At 35.5% G+C, this 23,287-nt stretch overlaps 1 protein-coding gene across 1 annotated transcript in view; it reads right to left on the bottom strand.

Annotated features, from left to right (window-relative positions):
- rhea (Talin_middle and talin-RS domain-containing protein rhea) overlaps positions 1–23,287 on the bottom strand; it is a 709,058-nt gene that overhangs the window by 275,491 nt on the left and 410,280 nt on the right. The window contains exons 29-30 of the mRNA XM_090405775.1: positions 22,190–22,318; positions 12,423–12,506 (exon numbers count right to left, since the gene is read on the bottom strand). Of these exons, the coding sequence (XP_090261901.1) occupies positions 12,423–12,506; positions 22,190–22,318 (213 nt within the window). The remainder of the gene's footprint in view (positions 1–12,422; positions 12,507–22,189; positions 22,319–23,287) is intronic.

Genomic DNA, 23,287 nt, shown 5'->3' with positions numbered 1-23,287 from the left:
TGGACACTCCTTCACACAGGATTAGATGGAGGAAAACGAATGTGCTATTTAGGAGTCATTATAGATCTGAAAGATTATTTTTTGAGTCAGCAATGGCTTTGAAGAATTCTCCCAACCTTAACAAATATGGTTGCATTAATTTGCCAAAAATTTGGGAGACTGTTATCCTAAGAAAAACTCCTGGATAACTGCTGGTTCCCCCCCCCCCCCCATCAGAGGGCTGTCACGTTTACAAGTGTGTTGAGCTCTGATGATGCTGAGTTGAAAATCAGTGAAATATAAGCGTTAATAAAACATCTTTGTTGATAAAAGTGTTTGTGGTGTTGTTAATACCGTGAAAAGTAAGTCATGAACTGTTTCTAGAATACCTGGAAGAAAAAATTTCACTTTTGAACCCAAACCAAAAATTTGGCTACGATATGTCGATGACGTCTTTGCAGTCTGGAATCATCCCGAACATGAATTACACTTGTTTCTAGATAAAATAAACCTACTTCACCCTCGCATCAACTTTACGCTAGAAAAATAATCTCCACAGGATATCTCCTTTCTGGATTTACACATTCAAAGAAAAGAAGACAGTTCCATCACCACGTCTGTCTATCGCAAACCTACATTTTCAGGTCGCTATATTCACAATTCTTCCGCTCATCATCCATCTCAGAAATTTGGCATCATTAAATCACTAGTTACCAGAGCACACAAATTCTGATTCTCTGAAGAATCTCTAAACCAAGAAGTAGAAATAATGAAAACTACGGATATAATCTTGAAACAACTCAAAAAACCATCAGTCACTTCCCCACACATCAACCTAGACAGGAAGCAGCCCACAGGATTCCCATAACTTATGTAAAAAGGCATCTCCAAACGTCTTTCAAAAATTATGAAGAAATTCAATTTTGCCACTACTTACAAACCCATAAACCAGATCTATAACGTGTTACCTTCTCCTAAGGACAAACTCTCACCTCTGATGTTACCTGGCATGTATGAGATCCCATGCTCCTGCAAGTTATCTTACTTTGGAGAGACAGGTAGATCTGTTCAGAAATGCATCTCGGAACATCAAGACCACATTCGTCTTTTTAAACCACAGAAATCTTGTCTCTCTCTCAACACGGAGTTGAAACCCAAACCATAAGATCCATTGGGATAAGTCAAAACTTTTACATAGATCTTTATATAAACATGAACGTTTATATAAAGAAAGTGCTGAAGCCCTATTACACAGACCAAATTTAAACCACAATGACATTCTTACTATTTCTAAAGTATGGGAAATTGTCATACAAAATTGTGTAAAATAATCTCTTTATATATGTTTTTTTTTGTTGTTGTTCAGTTACATTTTAATTTACTTCTATAACACGTTACTGTACGCATATTGAGATGCCATTGTAATCATGCGCCCTAACTGTATGTTATTCCCCGTATTGTTTGAATTACTGTACTGACGATGTCCCAAGATACTTGGGATGAAATATTTATGTATTAAAACTTATCACTGTAGTTAATAAATGTGTTTTTTAGTGATATGTATAACGTGTACATTGTTTTGTATCATATAAGACAATATTGATGTAGGTACTGACAGACAGACAATTTATCTTATATGCAAACAATGTAAACTTATCGTATCAATAAATACAGTACAGTACTGTAAATTTTCTCTTCCTTATGATTTTCTTAATAACATTTTCTTTTCTCTAGCTTACTTTATTGTAAGAATAATACAGTAAATAATATATATAACATACAAAATATGCATTAAATGACTGTTTATGTTATCGATAAGGCTACCAGTAGGCTATTAGTAGTTAAGTTTTAGGGGAGTGAAAAGTTATATGCAGATTTTTGACTGTGTGGAGGGAGGTCGGTCAGCATCCTATCCCATCCAATGAAATACAGTTGGCCCATTGATAATCAAATACATACTGTATTTCATTATCAATGAAATACTCGTATTAGTTTCAATACTTCAAATAACTGTAGACAAGAATTCAGTTAAATTTATAAATTGTGTGACAAATGCATAAACCTTTACATCAAATCATGATAAACCTTTATCATGATTTGATGTCAGTAAATTCAATTATAGCAATGAGCAAAAAATATTGTATAGATGAAAAGGAAGAGAATGGAAAAGAAGTGTTTTTGATTTTGAGATACTAAAGATAAGAAAATGAATTTCATAATGAGTAAAATTAGTGCAAAAAAATATGAGTGAAAATGAAGGAGTGTAAATGGGTGAAGAATGGAATTAAGCGCAATGATGATGAGCCACTAAGGCTATAAATGTGACAGCAAACTAAAAGAGGTGAGATTTGGTGAACAGAACAGAACTGGTTAGAATCCCAGTGAGGCAACAAAAGCCATAGGAAAAGCATATTGTGAAGTGAAATACATGAATTCATTGGAAGAAAATCCTTTTCATGAAGAAGTAAAGGATTCTAGCCTGACAGTAAAACTGTGAATGAAAATAAAATTTTAGAAAAGTCATTTGTCTAAGTTCATTTCATTTTATATTATATGTCATATATAATATAAAAGAAGTTTGCACTGATGTCAAAATTTCAATTTCGTAAAGGGCTGATAAATATAAAATATAACTAAGTTCAAAAGTGTGCAAAAATAAGTGTATATAAAACAAAAATTAATATAATGGGCCCTTATGTCAGAATTTTAATTGCATACTCCACACCACCTCAAGTATGAAGGCTATCTTTTTGAATTCAAAATTGAGCAAGTATTAGGGGACTCAACAATGAAAAGGTGTAAGCCACATGTAAATAAAGCATAACTGCATAGTATAAAAACTGCAACTCCAACTTTATTCAGGGGTGGCTGAGATGTTCTCATTGTTGAATCTTTCTTATGTACTTGTACCTTGTTTAAATTTATGCAATTAAAATTCTAACATAAGTGTCCAACTGTATTAATTCCGAATGTCTATTTAAATTTTAATTAGTTGAAAAAAAAGAGTCCATAAAGTTCCAGAAAGGTTGACTCTAACGTAATGAACAAAACTGAAACATGGACCATAAAAGTAATAGGCAGAAAACTGAAAATAACAGCAAATGGAGATATGAGTATAGCATTGATCACTACCGTTCAAAATCATTACAAGTTTAATTACATTAGAGGCCAAGAAATTATATTTTTATTTAAACCCATAGAGAAGTGTAAGCAAACAAAGTTTGCTTGTGAAATATATTCATGATTAGGCTACTATTATTATTATTATTATCCTAAGACCCCCCCCAAGGAGTATGATGTGTGCATGACAAACAAACCTCCCAGATGAGTCAAAGACTCATCTAAGAGGTCCCTTTGTCATACACACACAGTTCATCATACCTTTCCTTAAATACACATTAAAATGTCTGCAGATGCAGGCAATGTATTCCAATCACTCACAACTCTCCACGGAAAAAACCTGCTGCTTACTTCCTTGTTCACACCCTCTTTATACAGCTTCCAGGGATGACCTATTGTTCTTCCCCAATCTCCCACCATTTTATGAAAAACAACTTTAATGTTACTCCTATAGCAACTCCTTACCAACTTGTACATCTCTATCATATCACCCCTCTTCTTCCTATCCATTAGATTCTGCAAATTGCATATTTTCAACCTTTCTTCATATTTAACATTCCAGAGATCAGAAACTACTTTAGTCAATTGCCTCTCGATCCTTTCTAACATCTCTTCATCCTTTTGAAAACCAGGTGACTAAATCTGTGCACAGTAGTCCATATGTGGCCTAATCAACACCATGTACAATAGAACCAGTATCTCCTTACTTCTATGAGTCACTATCCTCAGCCGCAATTCTGGAATTCGTTGTGTTGTCCTCACAATTTTGGTAATGTGTTCTCTAAATTTAAGATCCTTATCAACCATCACCCCAAGATTTCTTGTTCTCCACTTCCAATGATAAATCCCCACCAAACATAAATTTATATCCCATCTTTGTTGCCAAATTTTAAAATCTTATATTTTGCAGCATTGAACTGGCATTTTCACTTCTGTGCCTATTTGTTCAATCTATTCACGTCTTCGTGTAAGAGCAGAACATCTACTCTACTCCTCATAGTTCATCCTAACTGAATATCCTCATCCAAATCTTCCCAAATATCACTAACATACAGGATAAACAGCAATGGCCCAAAAACAGATCCCTGAGGCACACCACTAGTGACTTTCCTCTTCTGAGATATTGCTCTCTCATACACAACTTGCTGATACCTATCAGATAGCTACTCTCCATTCCAATGCACTAGTCCAATATCCAATCCCACCACTCTAGTTTGACTATCAACTTATGCAGTAATGTATCAAAACCTTTGTAAAATATAAGTATACTACTATGTATCTATCTCCTTTGTTCAATGAAGCCATCACCTTACTGTAATAAGTAGATTACCAAAACACCACCTCCTTTTAGCAAATCCATGCTGTCCATCAAAGATAATACCACTGTTGTCAATCCAATTCTGGATCCTGGTTCTCACCAGCTTCTCGAACACTTTAACCGCAACAACTCACACACAGATGGGCTTATAAATTTGATGCTTGAGTTTTGTCATCTCCCTTATCAAGTGGCACAATCTTGCCTTCCTTCCACTCCTTTGGAACTTTATCCATTGTAAGACTCATGTTAAACAAATATGTCAAGGCAGATGTCAACTCTATGGCACATTCCTTCAAAATACTGTATGTGGTGATATATCATCAAGTCCCACAGCCTTATGTATCACGTTTGCTCACTAACAGTCAGTCACTCCTCCTCATTACCTCTGCTCTCAAACTCTCCATGATGTTACATTCACAAAAATAAAATACATTTATGAATTGCTCATTATATATCTCAATTATCTATATCCATTGCAGCAGATGTTCTTATAATATTTTCTCCAATCAATGTCATCCTTCCATAACCTTTTTTTTTTTGTTGGTTACATATCAAAAGAACTCCCTAGGATTTTTTTTAATCAATAACATACAGGTAAAGCAGCAATGGCCCTAGAACAAACCCCCTTTTGGGGGTTCATTAGTTAACTACCACTCATACTACACTTTTGCTACCCTTACCAACCAAGTCACCTGCCTTGCCTGTTTTTGTAATCCTCATGGAAGTGATTATTAACACTCGTTATGTTGCCTCCATAATGCCTTTTCCTTGTATCACATGTTTAATCTTTTCATTCGTCTATTTCACACCTACCTTATTTAACCTTCTGACCCTTGGAATACATTTACACACTGCTTTTACTAGATGTTCTTGAATCTCACCCAAGCAGCACTGATCTCCTTTTCATCCAACTCCCCATTCCATTCCATACCTGCAAGCTGTCTCCCGAGCTTCTCATAATCACCAGCCTTGTAGTTCCACATATACCCTTTCCTCACAGAAGTTCTCACACTCTGGGCAAGCACCTAGATAATTACTTCATGGTCACTCTCACAAACTGGAGGGTGATTTGACACCTCATTTAAAATAACATCCTCTGATTTGATGATCAAATTCAAGATCCTCAATCCTCATGTGTCTTCTGTTACGTTACACACTGCCTGAGGTAGTTGTCACACAAAAACTTGAGAAACTAATTTCTTTACTTCTGGTTGCTCACCTCATCATCCCAGTCTATACTGCCATAATTAAAATCATAATGATCACCATTTCTTATTTGCTTGGCCAATTTGATTAGATATTTCATGGTTACTACCATCCACATTACCAGGTCTACAGCAACATCCAACAAGGTATTTCATTCTATTCACCTCTATCTCACACCATACTACCTCAGAACTACTACACTCTCTTACATCTCTACATTGTATGAACCTAACTCTTTTTCTATCATCAACAGCACTCCAGCTCCTTTTTAACCCTTTTTATCTTCCCAAAATACATCATACCCTTCCATTTCTGTTCCTGTCAGGATGTCATCCTTATCCAACCATATTTCACTTATTCCAACAATTTTTGGATGAACAAACTCAATTGATGCAACTTCATTTGCCTTGTTTCTTATACAAGCATAACAGCTTATTCCTGGATCTATAAAACGTTTGACTGATACCACTTATTACATAGGACTCTCCATGCTTTCCTCAAACTATTTCTTTTTCTCTTTATTCATCCTAGAGCCTTCTTCAAATCTAGCTGTTTTCCCTAGATCCCAGATCTAGCGAAAACAGCTAGATTTGAAGCCTTTCCTTTTTTGTCTACACATGCATTCACATCCTCTTCAAGCATCAATCATACTCACACTGCCATAATTTCTTCTGTCTCCAACCGGAGTCCAGTCTCTCCCATTCCCCTGTTTGTTTTGCACACTTGTTCTATCATTCTCTACACTCATGCTACCCACTTCTATATTCATTCATAAGCACCACTTCAATCTCTCCTTCCTTACTCTCCTGTTCTTTCACATTGCTGCTTACTTGACCAGATTCATTCTCTGCACTCATTACTCTTCTTTCCAGCAGCAGTCCCTCCAAATTACTCACACCAAAACCAATCGAACAGATTTGAAGCCTTTCCTTTTTTGTCTACACATGCATTCACATCCTCTTCAAGCATCAATCATACTCACACTGCCATAATTTCTTCTGTCTCCAACCGGAGTCCAGTCTCTCCCATTCCCCTGTTTGTTTTGCACACTTGTTCTATCATTCTCTACACTCATGCTACCCACTTCTATATTCATTCATAAGCACCACTTCAATCTCTCCTTCCTTACTCTCCTGTTCTTTCACATTGCTGCTTACTTGACCAGATTCATTCTCTGCACTCATTACTCTTCTTTCCAGCAGCAGTCCCTCCAAATTACTCACACCAAAACCAATCGAACAGTCAACCGCTCTTATATAGTTCAATTTGTCCTTCAAACTCATTCCACACATTAACAAATTACCTCCTTTCTCCTCACACATTTCTGCTAACAAATCATTCACAATCTTTGCTCTCCACCACTGTCATACCTGGCCAACACACTGCCTACCTTTTCTATCACACTATTCTCTTTTATCATTGTCACCAACCTCCTGATAGCCAATCTTACATTTTCCTTGTTCCCAGTCAAGTCATTTGTCCCTATTACCAATATAAACTCTTTTGCTCTCACTTACTCCTCATATCCAACACACCTCAATCACTCTATTCATTTTACCTCATGAAAACAAACCCAGTGTATCTTTTCGTTTAGAGGCTAGCTTAGTGAATTCAAAATTAAGCAACTATCAGGACTCAACAATGAGTATTGTTAGTGGAAAAGATTGACATTAACTGGGTTTATATAGGTTGAATTTATTTGAAACTAAGTAAGAAATACTGACAAGTTTCGCCAACTTAGCAGTTTGGCTTCTTCAGGGTGAAAATAATAGATACAAAACTACTTAAACACTAAAACTTTACACACAACAGTTTTTTTCCTTCATGAACAGTTTTAGTATTTAAGTTGTTTTGTATCTCTATTATTTTCACCATGAAGAAGTCAAACTGCTAAGTCGGCGAAACTTGTCAGTATTTCTTAGTTAGTTTCAAATAAATTCGACCTATATAAACTCAGTTGATGTCAATCTTTTCCATAGTTCATATGGTTGAAAATAACTTTTAATCATTATGAGTATCGTCAGTATTCCATAATGCAAAGCACACATCTTTTCATGTGTTATAATAGACTGGTTTAGTTTATTTTTTTAGTTTAAAGTCTGTTCAAGTGCAGATGGGAGGTACCTCTCCAAAACTCTGAGTGATCTACAAGATCATTCCAAATCTAATTGAGTGACCCTGAAAGATCACTACTAAGCTCATTACTCCTGACTTGAATCACTTCAGGACAGGAAACTCAGTGGTAGCTCCACTCAATGACAGGCAAACACCTGCTACTAAGCAGAACTAATCTACTCTCCAGAAAAAAAGCTGCTCTCTCAGTGGAAGCCAGACTTAAAAGACATACCAAGGTTAATTGTTCTGGCAAGATAGATTGATTACATCTGTGGTCCTTTATCCCTTGTTGGATTTGAAATGAAATTCCTAGATTAAGGAATATTAGTGAACGTTTGGCTCGCCTATTGTGGGTTATTGTATACCAGTTAATTTTTTTCCTGAGACATTTGTTTGTTTTAGCCTACTGCTAGGTAGTAGATTGTAACAGACTTGGAATATTATTGAGCCATTGACTCACCAATCTTGGACAACTGGTAGTGGGTTTTGAAAAACTTACCTGTTCAGTATGGCTTTGGGAAGCTTGTGTTTTGCATGGTGATGTTCACTGTAGTCTACCACTTGGCATGAAATTCCAATAAAGGGTTAGGATAGATATCAGCATTTGCAAAGAATTTTGCAGCCTTTTTGCATTGGAAAGTGCTGATCTTAGGGATTTCAGGTCTAGGTGAAGCTGTATATATATTTCTTACAAACTGTGGTGCATAGAATGTTATTCATAAATATTTGTTTTGGATTATCTATAGTTTGTTAAAGTTTGAATCTGCCATGAGCCATACATCAGGACTGGCCTGACTAGCACCTTCCATAGCAGTAGTTTAAGTTCGATGCGTAGCTGGCTACAATGATTCAGTAATGAGTCTAGCAGTCCAATTGTCATATTTGCTTTTGAGCAGACATGACTAATATAAATTGTGAAGCAAAGCCCAATTATCTAGTTGTACCCTTAAGTATTTGGCTTCTGATTGCCATGGAATAGGGGTGCCAAACATGACAACTTCACTTTCCAGGGACACTCATCTTCTTGTCTGCATTAACATCAATTTGCCATTTCTGAACCATTATTCTAGTTCTGAGACTGCACTGCAGTTTTTTGGTTGCCAATCTAGGTTGCAAGCAGTATACGAGTTTCATCTGCATATAGAGTCATTGTAGTGGCATGGGATGTGAGCCACATAAATTAACAAAGAGAGGAGATGAAAGCAGGGAGCCCTGAGAGATGCCCTGTGATGCTGTGTTCGAATGATCTAATTCCCTGTAGCTTCACTTGGAGTTTGAAAAGAAGCACATTGTGTCATATTTTGTCAAATGTTTTGGAAATGTCCACGAACTTCACCCGTGTGCTGCTTCCAGTTGAACCCTATGCTAATATTTTCCATGACTCTGAGAACTTGTTCTGTGGAGTGGGTTTCCCAGAATCCAAACTGCTTACTGGAGATGAGATTTAATTATTTAGGGACTTTTTGCAGTCTTATTATTCTTATTATTCTCACAGCTATTTTCCTAGGAAGAAAAGCAGGCTAACTGGGTGATGGTTTGGGGAAAGGTGCGAGTTGCTTTTCCTGGTTTTGAGATTAAGATCACATCTATTACTTTCTATCGTGCAAGGAGGTAGTGATATCTTAATATTGCATTAATACTAGCAACAATGTGCATTACAGCTTTATGTGACAGGCATTTCATGATTTTTTAGAAGTCCTATCTGGACCTGGTACTTTCCTATTCTCAAGTTTGGTGATAATTTCATGTATCTCAGCAGGTGATGTCAGCTGGATGGAGTTTATGTACTCTGTACCATTTAGCATACAATGTACTCGTGCTTGTAGTTTGGACTACATTGCTTCTCTAGACTCTAGGCAAAAGCTTCAACTTTGTTTATGTCATGATAAACCAAACCACCTTCAACATGGATTGGTGAGAGAAGTTTACAGTCTGTGATGAGAGTTTTGGTTATTTTCCAGAGCATTTAGTCCTGTTGTTTAAGGATTAAAGTATACCCCCTCCAGTGTTGGATTCAGTAGTTTTTAATTGCATATTGAACTTCCTTTTGTAGCCCTGTTGTATGCTTGTCGGTGTTCTGGGAACAGCATTCTATAATATTAGCACTTGACTCTGTTCTTTTCATGAGTAAAGTCTTTAATCACATCTGGAAGTCTGCTAGAGTTTGTGCATGACATGCCCACTGTGACAGCTGTTTAATGTGCAGTGTTATCTACTTTCTAAGCTTGAAATTGAGTCATTGATTTTTTTCCTTTGAGTTGATGGCTGAGATTCATGTACAGTGGTTATCAGTTTGGTCCCATTGACAGGTGGGACTTGATCTGAAATATTTTCATGTTATAAGCTCAATTTAGAGTAAAACTGGGTTGTGGTCAGAGCTGAGTCATCCATCAACTTATTTGTTCTTGTGTGATATTTTGTAGTACTGCTATGTCAAGGACATCAGGAAGTGGTGCCATAAAGTAATACATGAGTTCTGGAGGTCTTATAATCACTGTGTTCCTGGAAGGAGCAAAGTTGTTGAGGGGTTCTTCATTTTCGATTTTGTAGTGTTCTGCTATTCCAGACAGTGTACAAAGCATTCAGGTCTCCAGCAACTAGCACTGCTTCATTTTTTTCTAGAATTTCAGTTAAGCCAGCTTCCAGTAACCATATGTTTGGAGAATTATATACTGAACATAGTTCCTGAGCTTTGAGTTGTCACAGGTCAAAGGTGCATTTCATTTACAAGGATACCTCAGTACAATGGTGTGCCATAAAATAAATTCTTGTAGTTCACACATTGTTTCTTGGACCACTGGCATTCTACTGGTTACGGCATTCTAACTGGTTACAGTTAGACCTTCTACTGGTTAACCACTGACTAGTGCATTAAGGATTGTTTGTGCGTGTCTCATAAACTTGTTTATGGAGTCCTGGTTGGGGTTTGCTTTGCTGGATTTGTTTGGGTGCTGGGGTTCAGTTTTTCTAGAAGGTTTTGAAGTCCCCACACCTCTGTGTGCAAGGCACATACTAGGGTGGTTTCTTGTGCCATTGGGGATTTATTGGCATTTGGTGTGGGTGCCCATGCAGTTATTGATGGGGCTATTAGGTTGTTGTTTGGGTGGTCAAGTATTGCTTGCACCTCTTGTGGTTAGTGGAATGTGGTCCACCACAGTTTGCACATTTAGCTGTCTCTGTTTTTGGTTTTTTGCAGAAATACCTCCTAGTAATGATTCTGGTTTTATGGCCAAGTAACAGACAGTTTCAATTCGTAGATTTCTCAGTACTGTTTGTTAATTTTCACTAGGACAAGAGGTATTGGCCATTTATCTGCTTGAAGCATATGGCTAACTTTAAATGGGTTTAATCTGTAGTTTTGGAGGTATCTTGTGACTTCTTCATTGGTGACAGACTCTGTTATACCAAGAGGTACCACTTTGAAGATTTTTTCACTTTTTAAAGTGAAAATGTGGATTGGATGCTTTTATCATCTAAAATTTGGTTCGTGTGCAGCATTTGGCTACCACCTCTGGCCATATTCAGACCCCCTTTGTTGGTATTCCTGGCTTTTGTAAAATTTATTTTATGGTTTTATAGGGCTGTGGCCACTTCTGCCTATTGTTCCTTGGCTCATAGCATAACAGGAGGAACTCATTCCTTATATTGTTCATTTCTGCTTCCATGGGGGGTTGCAGTTTCATTCAATTTCACATCATTTTCTTCCTTCTGATTTTGCAAAACCCATCTTGTTCCTCAGGTGTTTCCTGGGTTAAATATGAGCTAGATTGTGAGTACAAACAAAGTCTGGGACTCTGGTCCGTTGTTGATGACTGGAATGGTTGTTGGCTTCTCAAGCTTAGCCTGCAGTTGATCAAGCCACCATTTCATTTGAAAGACGTCATAAAATCTTATGAATTGTGCAAACACCTGCTCAAACTCTTGGTTTTCCCGTGTGGATTGTTCATTTAATGTTACTAAAGCAAATGTAAATTCAAAGCCAGGTTATGTGACGAAGGACACATTTTTATGCACTTTCATGGAGCTCTGAGGCACCACAAAATAGGCAATATATAAACTAATTAGTAAATAAGCATAGTGATTCATATTTTCAATTTTAAAGAGCATAAAAAACATTAAGAATCTAAAAGCTCATTGGTGTAATAACTTTATGTACATACATACACAGCATCAGATAAATAAATATACACCCAATAGTGTGTATATGTGTGTGTGCATGTACCTGGAGATCGAAAACTTATAAAGAGAATCAACACACACACACAAGCTCAGTCAGCTTCTATGATGCTCTTTTGATTGGAAAGACCTGAGTTCAAATCTTTTCTAGGATACAAAGAACATTTATCTGGGCTTTTTAATTGAAAGTGAGTTAGCTGATCTTTTGTGGAATGAAAAATCCATTTTTCATTCCACAAAAGAGGAAAACCAGCCAGAAGAATACATGTAATTGACTGCCATGTTACACCAGCCAGAAGAATACAGGTAATTGATAGCCATGTTACAATATGCAGATAGATAATATTAGCTGATCACCGTGTAACACTAAAAGAAAGGATAATATTAGCTGCCTCATCACAACATTAATTAGGTTTCAAATAAGCCAAGTTACTTGGACATGAGCCTAACATGCAAGGAAAAATTGGAAATGGGACACACACACACACACACACACACAACTACATACCTGAGAGGCAGCAGTGAGTAACTGAGCCATAGATGCCCCCACAACTTTGGAAATAGCTCCTAATTGCAAAGCAGAACTTTCAATCTAAAACAGAAAAATTACACAATTTTTAAACATGTTTATTAATTTGATTGCATATAGTAGTTTTAACAATTTTGATGATCTTTAATAATAATTTAATAACAGTTTTAATAGTCAACTGAGAGGTCCGAGATTTAGCTAATCATATGTTGCATTGGTGGCAGTTATTTATTAGAGAAATAACAAAGAAACAAACTTAAACATGTTAAACAAATAAACAATAAAAGCGAATTCTATCAAGTTATAATGAAAATATTGCTATATTACTGGGGGGGGGGGGGGATTTTAATTCAAATTATGAGAAAATCTACAATCTTCAAAATTAGGAAAGTATAATCAGATAAAAAATTTATAAATGAAATGGACAAAAAAGTCAAATGCAAAGATCATAAGTCAATTGATTTGTACAAATAAAAAAGGCTGCTGAAAAACAAAACTAGAACAGTTAAAATAAAACTTGTTTTTTTGAACTGACATTTTCCTGCTTGTGCAATTTAAAAAAAAAATTAAAGAAACATTATCAACAAAGAGTGTGCAAAATGTTTCCATTTAATGTGTAATCGTAATAAAAAGACACGAAATAGAGACTCTTCATATACACATCATGCTCGTTGAGTACTTATTTTCATGACTGAAATATCATTTGCATTGTCACATGAAATATCCTCTCATGGGGTACTGTAATAATAAAACCAATCAGTTTTATTAGTAGTTTTCTATAAATAATTTTCTTCATGCTTTTCTATATTTAAAGTATAAGTTTTAAAAAAAATACATTAATTTATTAAGTATCTGGACTGGGTATGATGGGTAGCTTAATGAACTTGGACAAGGTTTCTCTCTCTCTCCAGAAGCAGTAAATAGTATGTATTTATTCTCTACTTTGTAGAGAAAACAGTCAAATTAATGAAAGTTATGGATTCATTAATTTCATGTTACTGCTGAATAAATCATAATTATTGAAACTTTTGTTTAAAATAATAGGCATACTAAAATATGAATAACAATTTAACATATTTAAAAATTAGGAGTTGCTGGCATTTATATTTTGCCACTTTTTACAAGGGCACATTCAGAGAGAGCACATGTGAAAAGAACAGCTATACATACAAAAAAAATGACACATTTCACATATTTACAATTCAAATCCTGATTACAGTTTTATGTGCAGGAAAATGCTATTAAGCTCACATGAGCAAACGAACATATTTGCACATCCATTACAATAACATCATGTATATTATAATTCATGCATGTTTATGGTGACACTTCTCAGAATTTCATATTATTATTATAATAACGGATTTTCATGTAGTCAAAAGACTCATCATGGTAGACCCTACATTGACACAGTAACTGTTATTCACACAATACTGCCATACTTCTCCTTAAACTCATTCATAGGCAAAGCACTCACAACTACCTCTGGCAATGCATTCCACACATTCACCATCCTCCAAGCAAAAAATCTAGTCCTAACACACTTGTTAACCACCCTCTTAAATCTCAAAGATTCAATAAAATTTCATGTATGATGTAGCATTCATATTTTCACAATGCTTCTGAAAATGGGCCATTGCATAAGCATGCTTGATCTGAATTGACAGTGGTGAACCTATCATTCACCCTTTGTAACAATACTGTTTAACATGTCTTCTTCATCTGCATAGTGGAAGAGATGTTTCAATGCTGGATCCATTAAGTTCATTTTGTGCTGAGGACTCAATTTTCTGGCAACCACTCAATGCACACTTTCCAAAAATTTATCTGATTGTCTATCATGCTGAAGGCTAGATCATGAGAACAATCTCTACTGAACTCACTATACTGTCTATCATTACCCATCTGTCATCTTGGATCATCTGTTCCATCAGTCTTCACAGTGGCTTTTGTCAGAGCCTAAACAAGGCAACCTTACTATTTCTTTGTTTTTCTGCATTTTCTTATTCACAAATGTCCCACTCAAGGAAACCTTAGAACTCATCCAAGCCAAATTTCCTCCTGATATCTCAGCCCTATTTCAGTTCACAATGAACTCAGGCTATTTCATTTGGCAGGGAAAATTCTACAAACAGATAGAGGGGACAGCCATGGGTTCACCACTTTTCCCACCCTTGGCCAACTTCTTTATGGAGATTTTTGAAGAGAAAGCCTTAAACTCTGCCTACAGAAACCTACCACATGGCTTCGCTACGTTGATGATGTGTTCGCTATTTGGCCACATGGCTCTGATGCACTCCTCTCCTTCTTAACACACTTAAACAACCATCACTCCAGAATCAAGTTCACCCTGGAAAAAGAGGAAAACAACAGCCTCCCCTTTCCTAGACACACTAGCCACCTGCCACCCTGATGGGACCTTGGTTTTCTCAGTTTATAGAAAACCCACTCATAGAGGCAGGTACATTCACCAACACTCCCCCCCCCCCCTCACAACAATATGGAGTTATTAAGACACTATACAACAGGGCTAAACTAATCTGTTCAAATGACAATTCCCTAACACTTTCTCAGCCAATGGCTATCCCCCCCCCACAACAAAGATTATTCTAAACCCATCGCCATTCCCTACATCTGGGGCACCTCGGAAAAAATTACCAAAATCCTAAAAAAACATGACTTGACTTCCTGTTACAGACCATATAGAAACTTGGCATCCCTTATCTGCTCCACTAAAGACCAACCACTTCCCCTAGACCTATCTGGTGTATACCAGGTCCCTTGCAGCTGTAAACTGTCCTACTTTGGCCAAACAGGCAGGACAGTGAATATCAGAATTTCAGAACACAAGGACTACATCTGGTTTCACCAGTATAGCCACTCTGGGCTTGCAGACCATGCTCTGGATACTTGGCACAGAATACGGTGGAAGAAAGCCACAGTAATACACTGGAGCAAGTTCAAATTTGAAAGACTATTCAGAGAATCAGCCTCAGCCCTACGAAACATGCCAAATCTCAACGAATTTGGATGCATGAGACTGCCCCAAATTTGGGAGATATACATCATGAGAACTTCAGCCCAACAGTCAAGAATACCTAATATAGCCTGCTAGTGGGCACCATCAGGACTTTAGGAAAAAACAGTGGTTTCCTTTCTTCGTCCTCATTTGCTGTTTTCGGTACCTGCGTGCACGTGTCTTTATCTTAAGTTCCCATGAAGATGGCAACGTGACATTGCCAAAATATAGAAAATATACATTAAAGTTTAATTTAATTTATATTCTAGTATACGTTGTGAATTCCTTAAGTTATTTAGTAATCACTTAAAAGGTTTGTAGAACTGGAAAAGGCAAATAATTCTTTTTTTTACATTTCCCCATTCTCAAATGGCTTATAAATGATAGTTCACATATTTACACCTTTCAGTAATTCAAATATACCAAATAGAGCATTCTCCTTTATTATTGTTTTCTAATATATCTTAAAACAAATGCATTGTCCCCCACTCTACACAGATTTGGTTCCAATTAATTGATAAATTAGAGTATGAGTACTGATGCACTATGCACTCAAAACTTTCATAGATCAATAAAAATGCAATCATAGTCAAATCAATGTGAATTTTGTAGCATGAGCTGCATAAGCCACATGTCAGAACAACTGAAATGGGTATATAACACCACTGATATATATACACACACACACACTGGATGGCATCTTTAACTTCTTTTCTCATTTTTCTGTCTGATTCAATTTTTCTCCAATAATATTTACATGTCTAACCAAATTCACATTGTAAAGAATCTCGATTTTGGTTTTTTAAAAACTTTTGTATGATTTCCATATGGTCAGGGATGCCAGTGAGAAGTAAGAATGGAGCCATGATGGGTGTGATACATGGAGATTCAGGACATGCAGAGTAAAGTGTTAGAGGAGTGCTTATCTGGAGGAATGATAGAGTGTGTGGTGATGATAATGATAGAACAGTGAAAATGTGGATGAGATGAAAGTGATAGTTGGTACAAATGACTTAAGAGGTAGTGTGAATCATGTAGTTAGAGAGGGAAGACAGTGAAAGTGTTGCCTCAGTATGATAATACAAAGTGAAGGAGAACAGTGATAATAGAAAGCATGACAGTAAGTAAGGATGTGAAGAAAAAGATCTGGAATAGGTGAATTCTTGGAGTGCATTTAATGATAAAAGGAAGCTATATGAAAGGGGTGCATTGCATTTGAACATAGAAGGATTTGGAGAAATCCTTCTATGTTCAAATCTTTCCCATAAAACAAACAGTTTCTCCAAATGCAGGCATTTGGAGAAACTGTTTGTTTTATGGGAAAGTGAGTGTGTTGTGGCAGGGAAGCTACAGTTGCTGGGACATGCAGTAGCAGTGATTATTTTATTTTATTTATTATTTTTTTTTGGTAAAACCATAGGATCTGGTACTCATACCATGCTAGTAGGAAAAACTGAAAATTAAAATAATATGAAAAGAAATCTAAAATATTATTTACTGATATTTTTATTTCATATTGTGATAATATTTTTGGAATAAGAACTGCAAATTAAGTATATAACACACAGCTTATTAAGCATAAATGTATTGTAAGTATATAAAAAATAAGCAAATGTATAAGATAATTTAAAAAAAAATGTATGGAAAATATAATAAAGCTTCGCATAGCAAATATCTTAATAATAGACAGTGAAAAATGTAAATTTCATTAAATAACTAAGCTTATTTTGTCTACCAGGCAAACATTTAAAATATTACTGAATATTACAAATTTCTAAATATACCACATCTGTATGTCAAACGTAGCTGTTACACAGCGTGCCCATTAAGTAATGAGACAACAATTATTATATCAAAACAAAAAACTATACTTTGAATTGTCAATTACACAGATTCAAAATAATCTCCCTCCAACTCAAGACAATGTTTACATCTATCATACAGATGTTCGAATGGATGGTGGAAATCTGAACAGAAACCTCCTTCAGTCTCTGAGTCACATCATGTTGGATGTCCTCAATGTCACTGAAGCGCACCCCTTTCAAGGTATACGTCATCTTTGGGGGGAGAGGAAAAAGTCTGAGGTAACCAAATCTGACAAATGGGGGGGAATATTTGATCATGCAGAAGAACTTCGAACCCAGAAACTGCTTCACAGGCATACAGACACATTACTCCTAAATAATACTGACTGTTCACTGTGGTGGCCTCAGAAACAAATTTGTAGTGGATAAATTCCAGTGGCATAAAAAAAAAAAATGACCATTGTCTTGACAAGTAATCTTTGCAACCTGACTTTCTTCTGCTGGGGAGAAGACATACCAACACATTTCATGCTCTGGCATTTTGTTTCCGGATCAAAATGAAAACACCAACTTTCATCACTGATGACAATTCTTTGCAACACATCACTATCTTGATCAATTGCATGGATGAAATTTTGACAATATGCAACCCAGCGTTCTCTCTGTTCGTGTGTCAATGTGTCCAGCACAAACCTCGAACAAATCTTCCTCTTGTACAAATCTCTTTCTAAGAGTAATCTGGCTGTTTCCTTACTGACACCAAACTGTACAGTGAGTAGCCTAGTGGTTATTCACTAGGCTACTCCTGTCATGGGCAACAATTTCCCTAGCTTTCACCACATTTTCATTTGTCCATGCAGAAACTGGCTGTCTACAGCATGGTTCATCCTCTAGGTATTTCCTCTCATCTTTAAACATTGAAAAACTGCAGAACACATGTGCATGGCTCAGAGAGTCATCAGCAAAAACTTCTTTTAGGTCTTGGTACACTTCTGTAGCAGTTTTTCCTAATTTACAGTAAAAATTTATCACAGCTCTTTGCTCCATGATGCAACTTCTGACATGCTTTACTCGCAGTCGATTACTTCAATGGTTGGCACGTGAAAACTGCTGCATCAACGGACTCGAAAGTTGCACCTGTGATTACAACACACTTCGCAGTCAAAACTATAAACACACTTGTTACTTTTATTCAAAGGGCTGTCCTATAAAAAATCAATCCCGTTTCTTAACAGGCACACTGTGTATTAAAGTGTGCTAGCACACTGTACTACTGGATACTATTCCAAGAAAACACTAGGATGTTGGGGGGGGGGTTGCAGGATTGCTCATAGCAGCTTGGTAGATGAGTGTAAAAATAATCATAATTTAAAATTCTCAATATTTTTACGAATTGTTTAATAGTTTTAGTTTCATAACACGCATTGTCAGCACTTGCGATGTGCCCATTATGGAAATTTTTTTGTCAGTGATATGTAAAGAAGTTGAAAAATTGATGTACTTAACAGATTTGATATTTGTATTACTTAAAACAATTTTATTGTAATTTAAAATTATCAAAGGTTGTGTTTTATGAAGACATTCTCTTGTTGCTAATATGTCAGCCATTATTTATACCTAACTTCTTGCTTACCAGTTTCATGGAAGTGCGCATGCTCACCGAGAAGTTTGAAGTCTGACTGACAGCTGACAAGTTCGGTATCGAAGCAACGGGAGAGTAAACAAGATAGCGTTCGGAAGGAATTTAGAACACAGACCGGCAGATATTTAGGTTCAGAGGAACTTGAGTTTTTATGTGACAGTCGGAGGAAAATTAATAGTATATTCCGAAAAAGGAATCATGGAACTATTAAGTTTTAATGTGGATAAATAAAAGAAAATATTGCTATATGCATTTTAAACGGAATATTGGAGGAAACTCAAATTGGAAGATTTATAGTAGATTCCGAAAAGGGAATTGTAGAACTGTAAGTTTTTTTGATTGGAAGAATAAGACTGTCAATAAGCATTTAGTGAATAAAAGAAGAAATTACTATTTACACAACAGTTCTAAAGGAATGTTCGAGAAAACTCTGATTAGGAAGTTTCATCTGTATTAAGGATGCCGGATCTGACTATTATTACTATTGAAGAAAAGAGATAGAATTAAGTCAGGAAGAATTGAAGAATTAATGTGTGCTACATAAGTGATGGTAAAGGATCTTGTGAAAATGAAGAATAGAGTTGTATATCTTCGGAAAAGGGCCTTGACAGAGAGAGAAACTGGCTATGAACATTTTGTGATTGTGCAAACAAAGTGTTTAGTCTAGTCTTAAGTGTAAGTTTATTTTTAAAAAGCCTTGGATCCAATTAATTTGTAGTTAGTTATGTAAAGTTGTTTCAAGTGTATATATATTGTTTTTGTTTTATTAAATGTGTTTATTTTGTATTTTGATCTTGAGTCAGTGATTATTTGGATTCTGAAAGAAAGAGTTAAGGTCATTGCACCAATTGGAATGAACCCTTGTGCATATAATAACATATAGATACACTCGGAAATAAATAAAAAATAATTTATAGAAAAAGAGATTGATAAAAAATCTCCTATTTAAATAAAACCAATTATTAACAAGAGTATGCCATATTGCAGAGCTGAGTAAAGTCTGTGGAGAATAATAATAGTTATAGAAATACTAAAAATGCACTGGTTTTTCTATACACAAATGCAAAAAGCATTAGAAATAAAGACAATGAGTATGTGGCATTGACTGATTATTGGTATTAATGAAACTTGTTGACAGATGATGTCTTGCCAGATATAGAAATTGAATACAGTAATACCCCACTTTACAATGATCACTTATACTATGCTTTTTTATTTATGACCAATGTGCATTTCTACAACACTGCATTCTCCCATATGACGGTTTTAGCAACATCACCCTACCATGAATCAACATGTGCAGCATTCGCGAATTCAGTTTGTTTTATGATGTCAATGTCGCTACACCTCTCTGTGTTCTGGTGTTTTGCTGTGATTTAATGGTTCATAACTATTATTTTATTGTTGTTAATAATGACAGTAAAATTCAAAGTAAGGATGCAGTTGCTACACACTCACACATTAAGTGATGATGGTGTATTGAACACTGATATACAGGGTGTTCGGGATAAATTTGACATATTTATAATTAATTATATTTTTCCGTAAGTTACATGTATTAACACACACTTCTCTTCATTTAAAAGTTTGGACCCTTCTTCATTCATATACAAGATGTCAGAAAGGATGGATAGCTGGAACCCACCTGAATCATGGAAGAGAATAACTTGTATCATGATGATTCGTGCCCACCATCAAAATAAGGATATTACGACTGCTGCCCAATGCTCCCTGAATAGAGTAAAAACAATCAGGCATGAACTAGAGACTTGCAATGGTGACTACGAGGATGTAGCAAGAAGAAAGATCCCTAGCAGACGATCTGATTGCGTTCGTACAGCAGAATTCCTCGCAAATCTGCAGGAACAGGTGTTGAAGAACCCTGGCATTGGAATTCGGGCTTTGTTCGTGGCGTTGCTAACTGTAGTCAAGCCCTGGATAACAAGGGTAGCCAATAGTAGGCCGTATGTATGGCAGCAGGATTCGGCCCCTTGCCACACCTCTGGGAAAAGTCAAAAATGGTTGTCTGAAAATTTCTACGACTTCACCAGTCCAAATGTTTGGCCTCCAAACTCCCCAGACCTTAACCCCATGGATTATTTTGTATGGGGCGCAGTTGAAAAAGACACCAATCGCACTTCCAGTAATACAAAAGCCCAGTTAATGGATAAAATTAAAACAGTTTTTGCGGCCCTTCCCAGGGAGACTGTAGCATCAGCTTGTTCGAGGTTCCGAAGCAGAATTGAAGCTGTGATCGATGCTAATGGTGGTTATTTTGAGTAAATCTTGTTGATAGTATTGTAATTAACTCTGCCTGTAATGTTTTTTTGTCAATTCATTAAATTTAATAGATACAAAGAAGATTTTCTTTTTCCTTACGAAACTGTCAAATTTATCCCAAACACCCTGTAGTCTGCTGGTTAAACTTGCATCACACTACTGTTGTTACAGTTGTTAAAAAAAAAAGCAATGATAAAAGTCTTACCTAAGCGTAAAGTGCTACACTAGTTATACTACAGTTATCTGTAAACATGAAAATCTTACTGCTGAAACAGAAAATCTTTTAAGCAGTGAAGACTGATGACCAAACTAGTTGGTGTGTTTCCTTAAGTCAAGATATTCAGAATAACTTTTAATTTGCAAAAATTATTAGAACTTTTTTTTTTGTGTACTTTATTTATGTAAATTACGCATTTTTTTATAAACAAAATAAATTTCTTTTGTTTGTGAAGTTTTTATGACAAACAATCTATAAATAATAAATAAATATTATCTAAAAACAATAATATTGAAGTACGTTATATTTCTCTTTGTTTTTATACTTCAAATGATAATCAACGGTATCAATCAAGAGGCATTATTTTATAGTCCTATTTATTTATATGCGATTACCAAAAGTGAATTCTTATTTGTAAAATGGTAGTAACAGTAACTATACTATATAATATTTTTTTTAATAAAATCACTTTGTTAGGTTACTGTATGAGTTTGTCGCTTAATATATTTCAAAAAATTATTTTATTATTTTTTTTTTGAAAAAAAAAAAAAAAAAAAAACTAAACAAGAACAAGGGGCTCGCAAATTTGAGAAAAATTTAACAAAGGGCTCGGGCAAGCCCTTTGTTAAAAGGGCAAGCCCTACTAAAAGAGGTCTTTTAGTATAGAGGTAGAGATCCTTTGGAGAATGATATTACACATGCACACACACAAAATTGCATATATCAATATTATTTTCTGCAATTAGTAAATACTCCATCAAGCTATATGGTTTCAATACATACCGTTTCTCCAGGAAGAGGTTTCAGTTCATAGTTTACTGCAGCTTTTCTAAATGCTTCCAATTCACCATCTAATTCATGGATAAGATCAAGAGCACTATCTATTTCTAAAGTACCACAAGCTTCCTGAGCCTGAAAAAAAAAGTTTCTGTAATTAATAACTTTTTCCTATTTTATTTAGCATTAACATACAAATACAATGTCATTTCTTAACAACAAGATTCTGAAGATGTACAATAGTTGATTATAAAAAAATACATAAAATATTCGATGGTATCCTACAGAAATAAAGCTAACATTTAATTACTTTACAGCTTAAATGGATGATGAGTCTAATGAATTTCAGTACATGCATTCTAAACAAATTTGGTCTAAATACCAAAGATCTAATTCTTGAATTGATCTAGGTATTGATCTTGAATTGATATAGGAAAAGGAGAATTATTTATTATTTTCAGGAGAGCCAAATACAAAACTTCTGAGACTTATATCTAAACCTCAGAAGTCTAAAATGCTAACAGAATTAACAATCAACAACTCAAATTGGAGTAAATGGGAACTTCGGTGATATCAGGTTCATTTGTAGCAATATTCACATTTCCATATCTGTGTGCCTAGCAGTAGCATATAACCTCAAGTTAATAAGTATTAAATTAATGTGCTGGAAGAGCTTCAACAGGAGTGAAATCACTTAAGAAAGGATTAAGGAGTGGTCAAGACTTGCACCCTACAGGTATTTTGGCCAGGTATTTCTATACACAACTAGGTGGAAGATGAATTTCACAACCCACAATACCTTTCTAGTAGAGAATTAAAGCAGCCAAAATCATGTCTGAAATGTAGACAACAAAGTTCGAATATTTCCATTTCCCTATATTTATGACATTACTCATTGCCTGAGTGATGCGTTTAAGATTATGACAGTCATCAGATTTAATATGGCTGTACCACACACACAACACACACACCACCTACCAGACATCAAACCTAACAGTAATACTCAGGAGAAATTCAGATCAGCTAGAGAATAATCTAAAACTTATGAATCTTCCAAGTGTATCTAAACAGTCAATTGGAATAGTTAAATGTTGGATTAACTAC

This window comes from Typopeltis vanoorti, chromosome 15 (genome assembly GCF_054136105.1).
Source record: "Typopeltis vanoorti isolate ZY-2024b chromosome 15, IOZ_Tvanoo_1.0, whole genome shotgun sequence".
In the NCBI taxonomy this organism is placed as follows: domain Eukaryota; kingdom Metazoa; phylum Arthropoda; class Arachnida; order Uropygi; family Thelyphonidae; genus Typopeltis; species Typopeltis vanoorti.
Note: the sequence above shows the minus strand (reverse complement) of the source record. Positions and strands in the feature narration are given on the sequence as shown.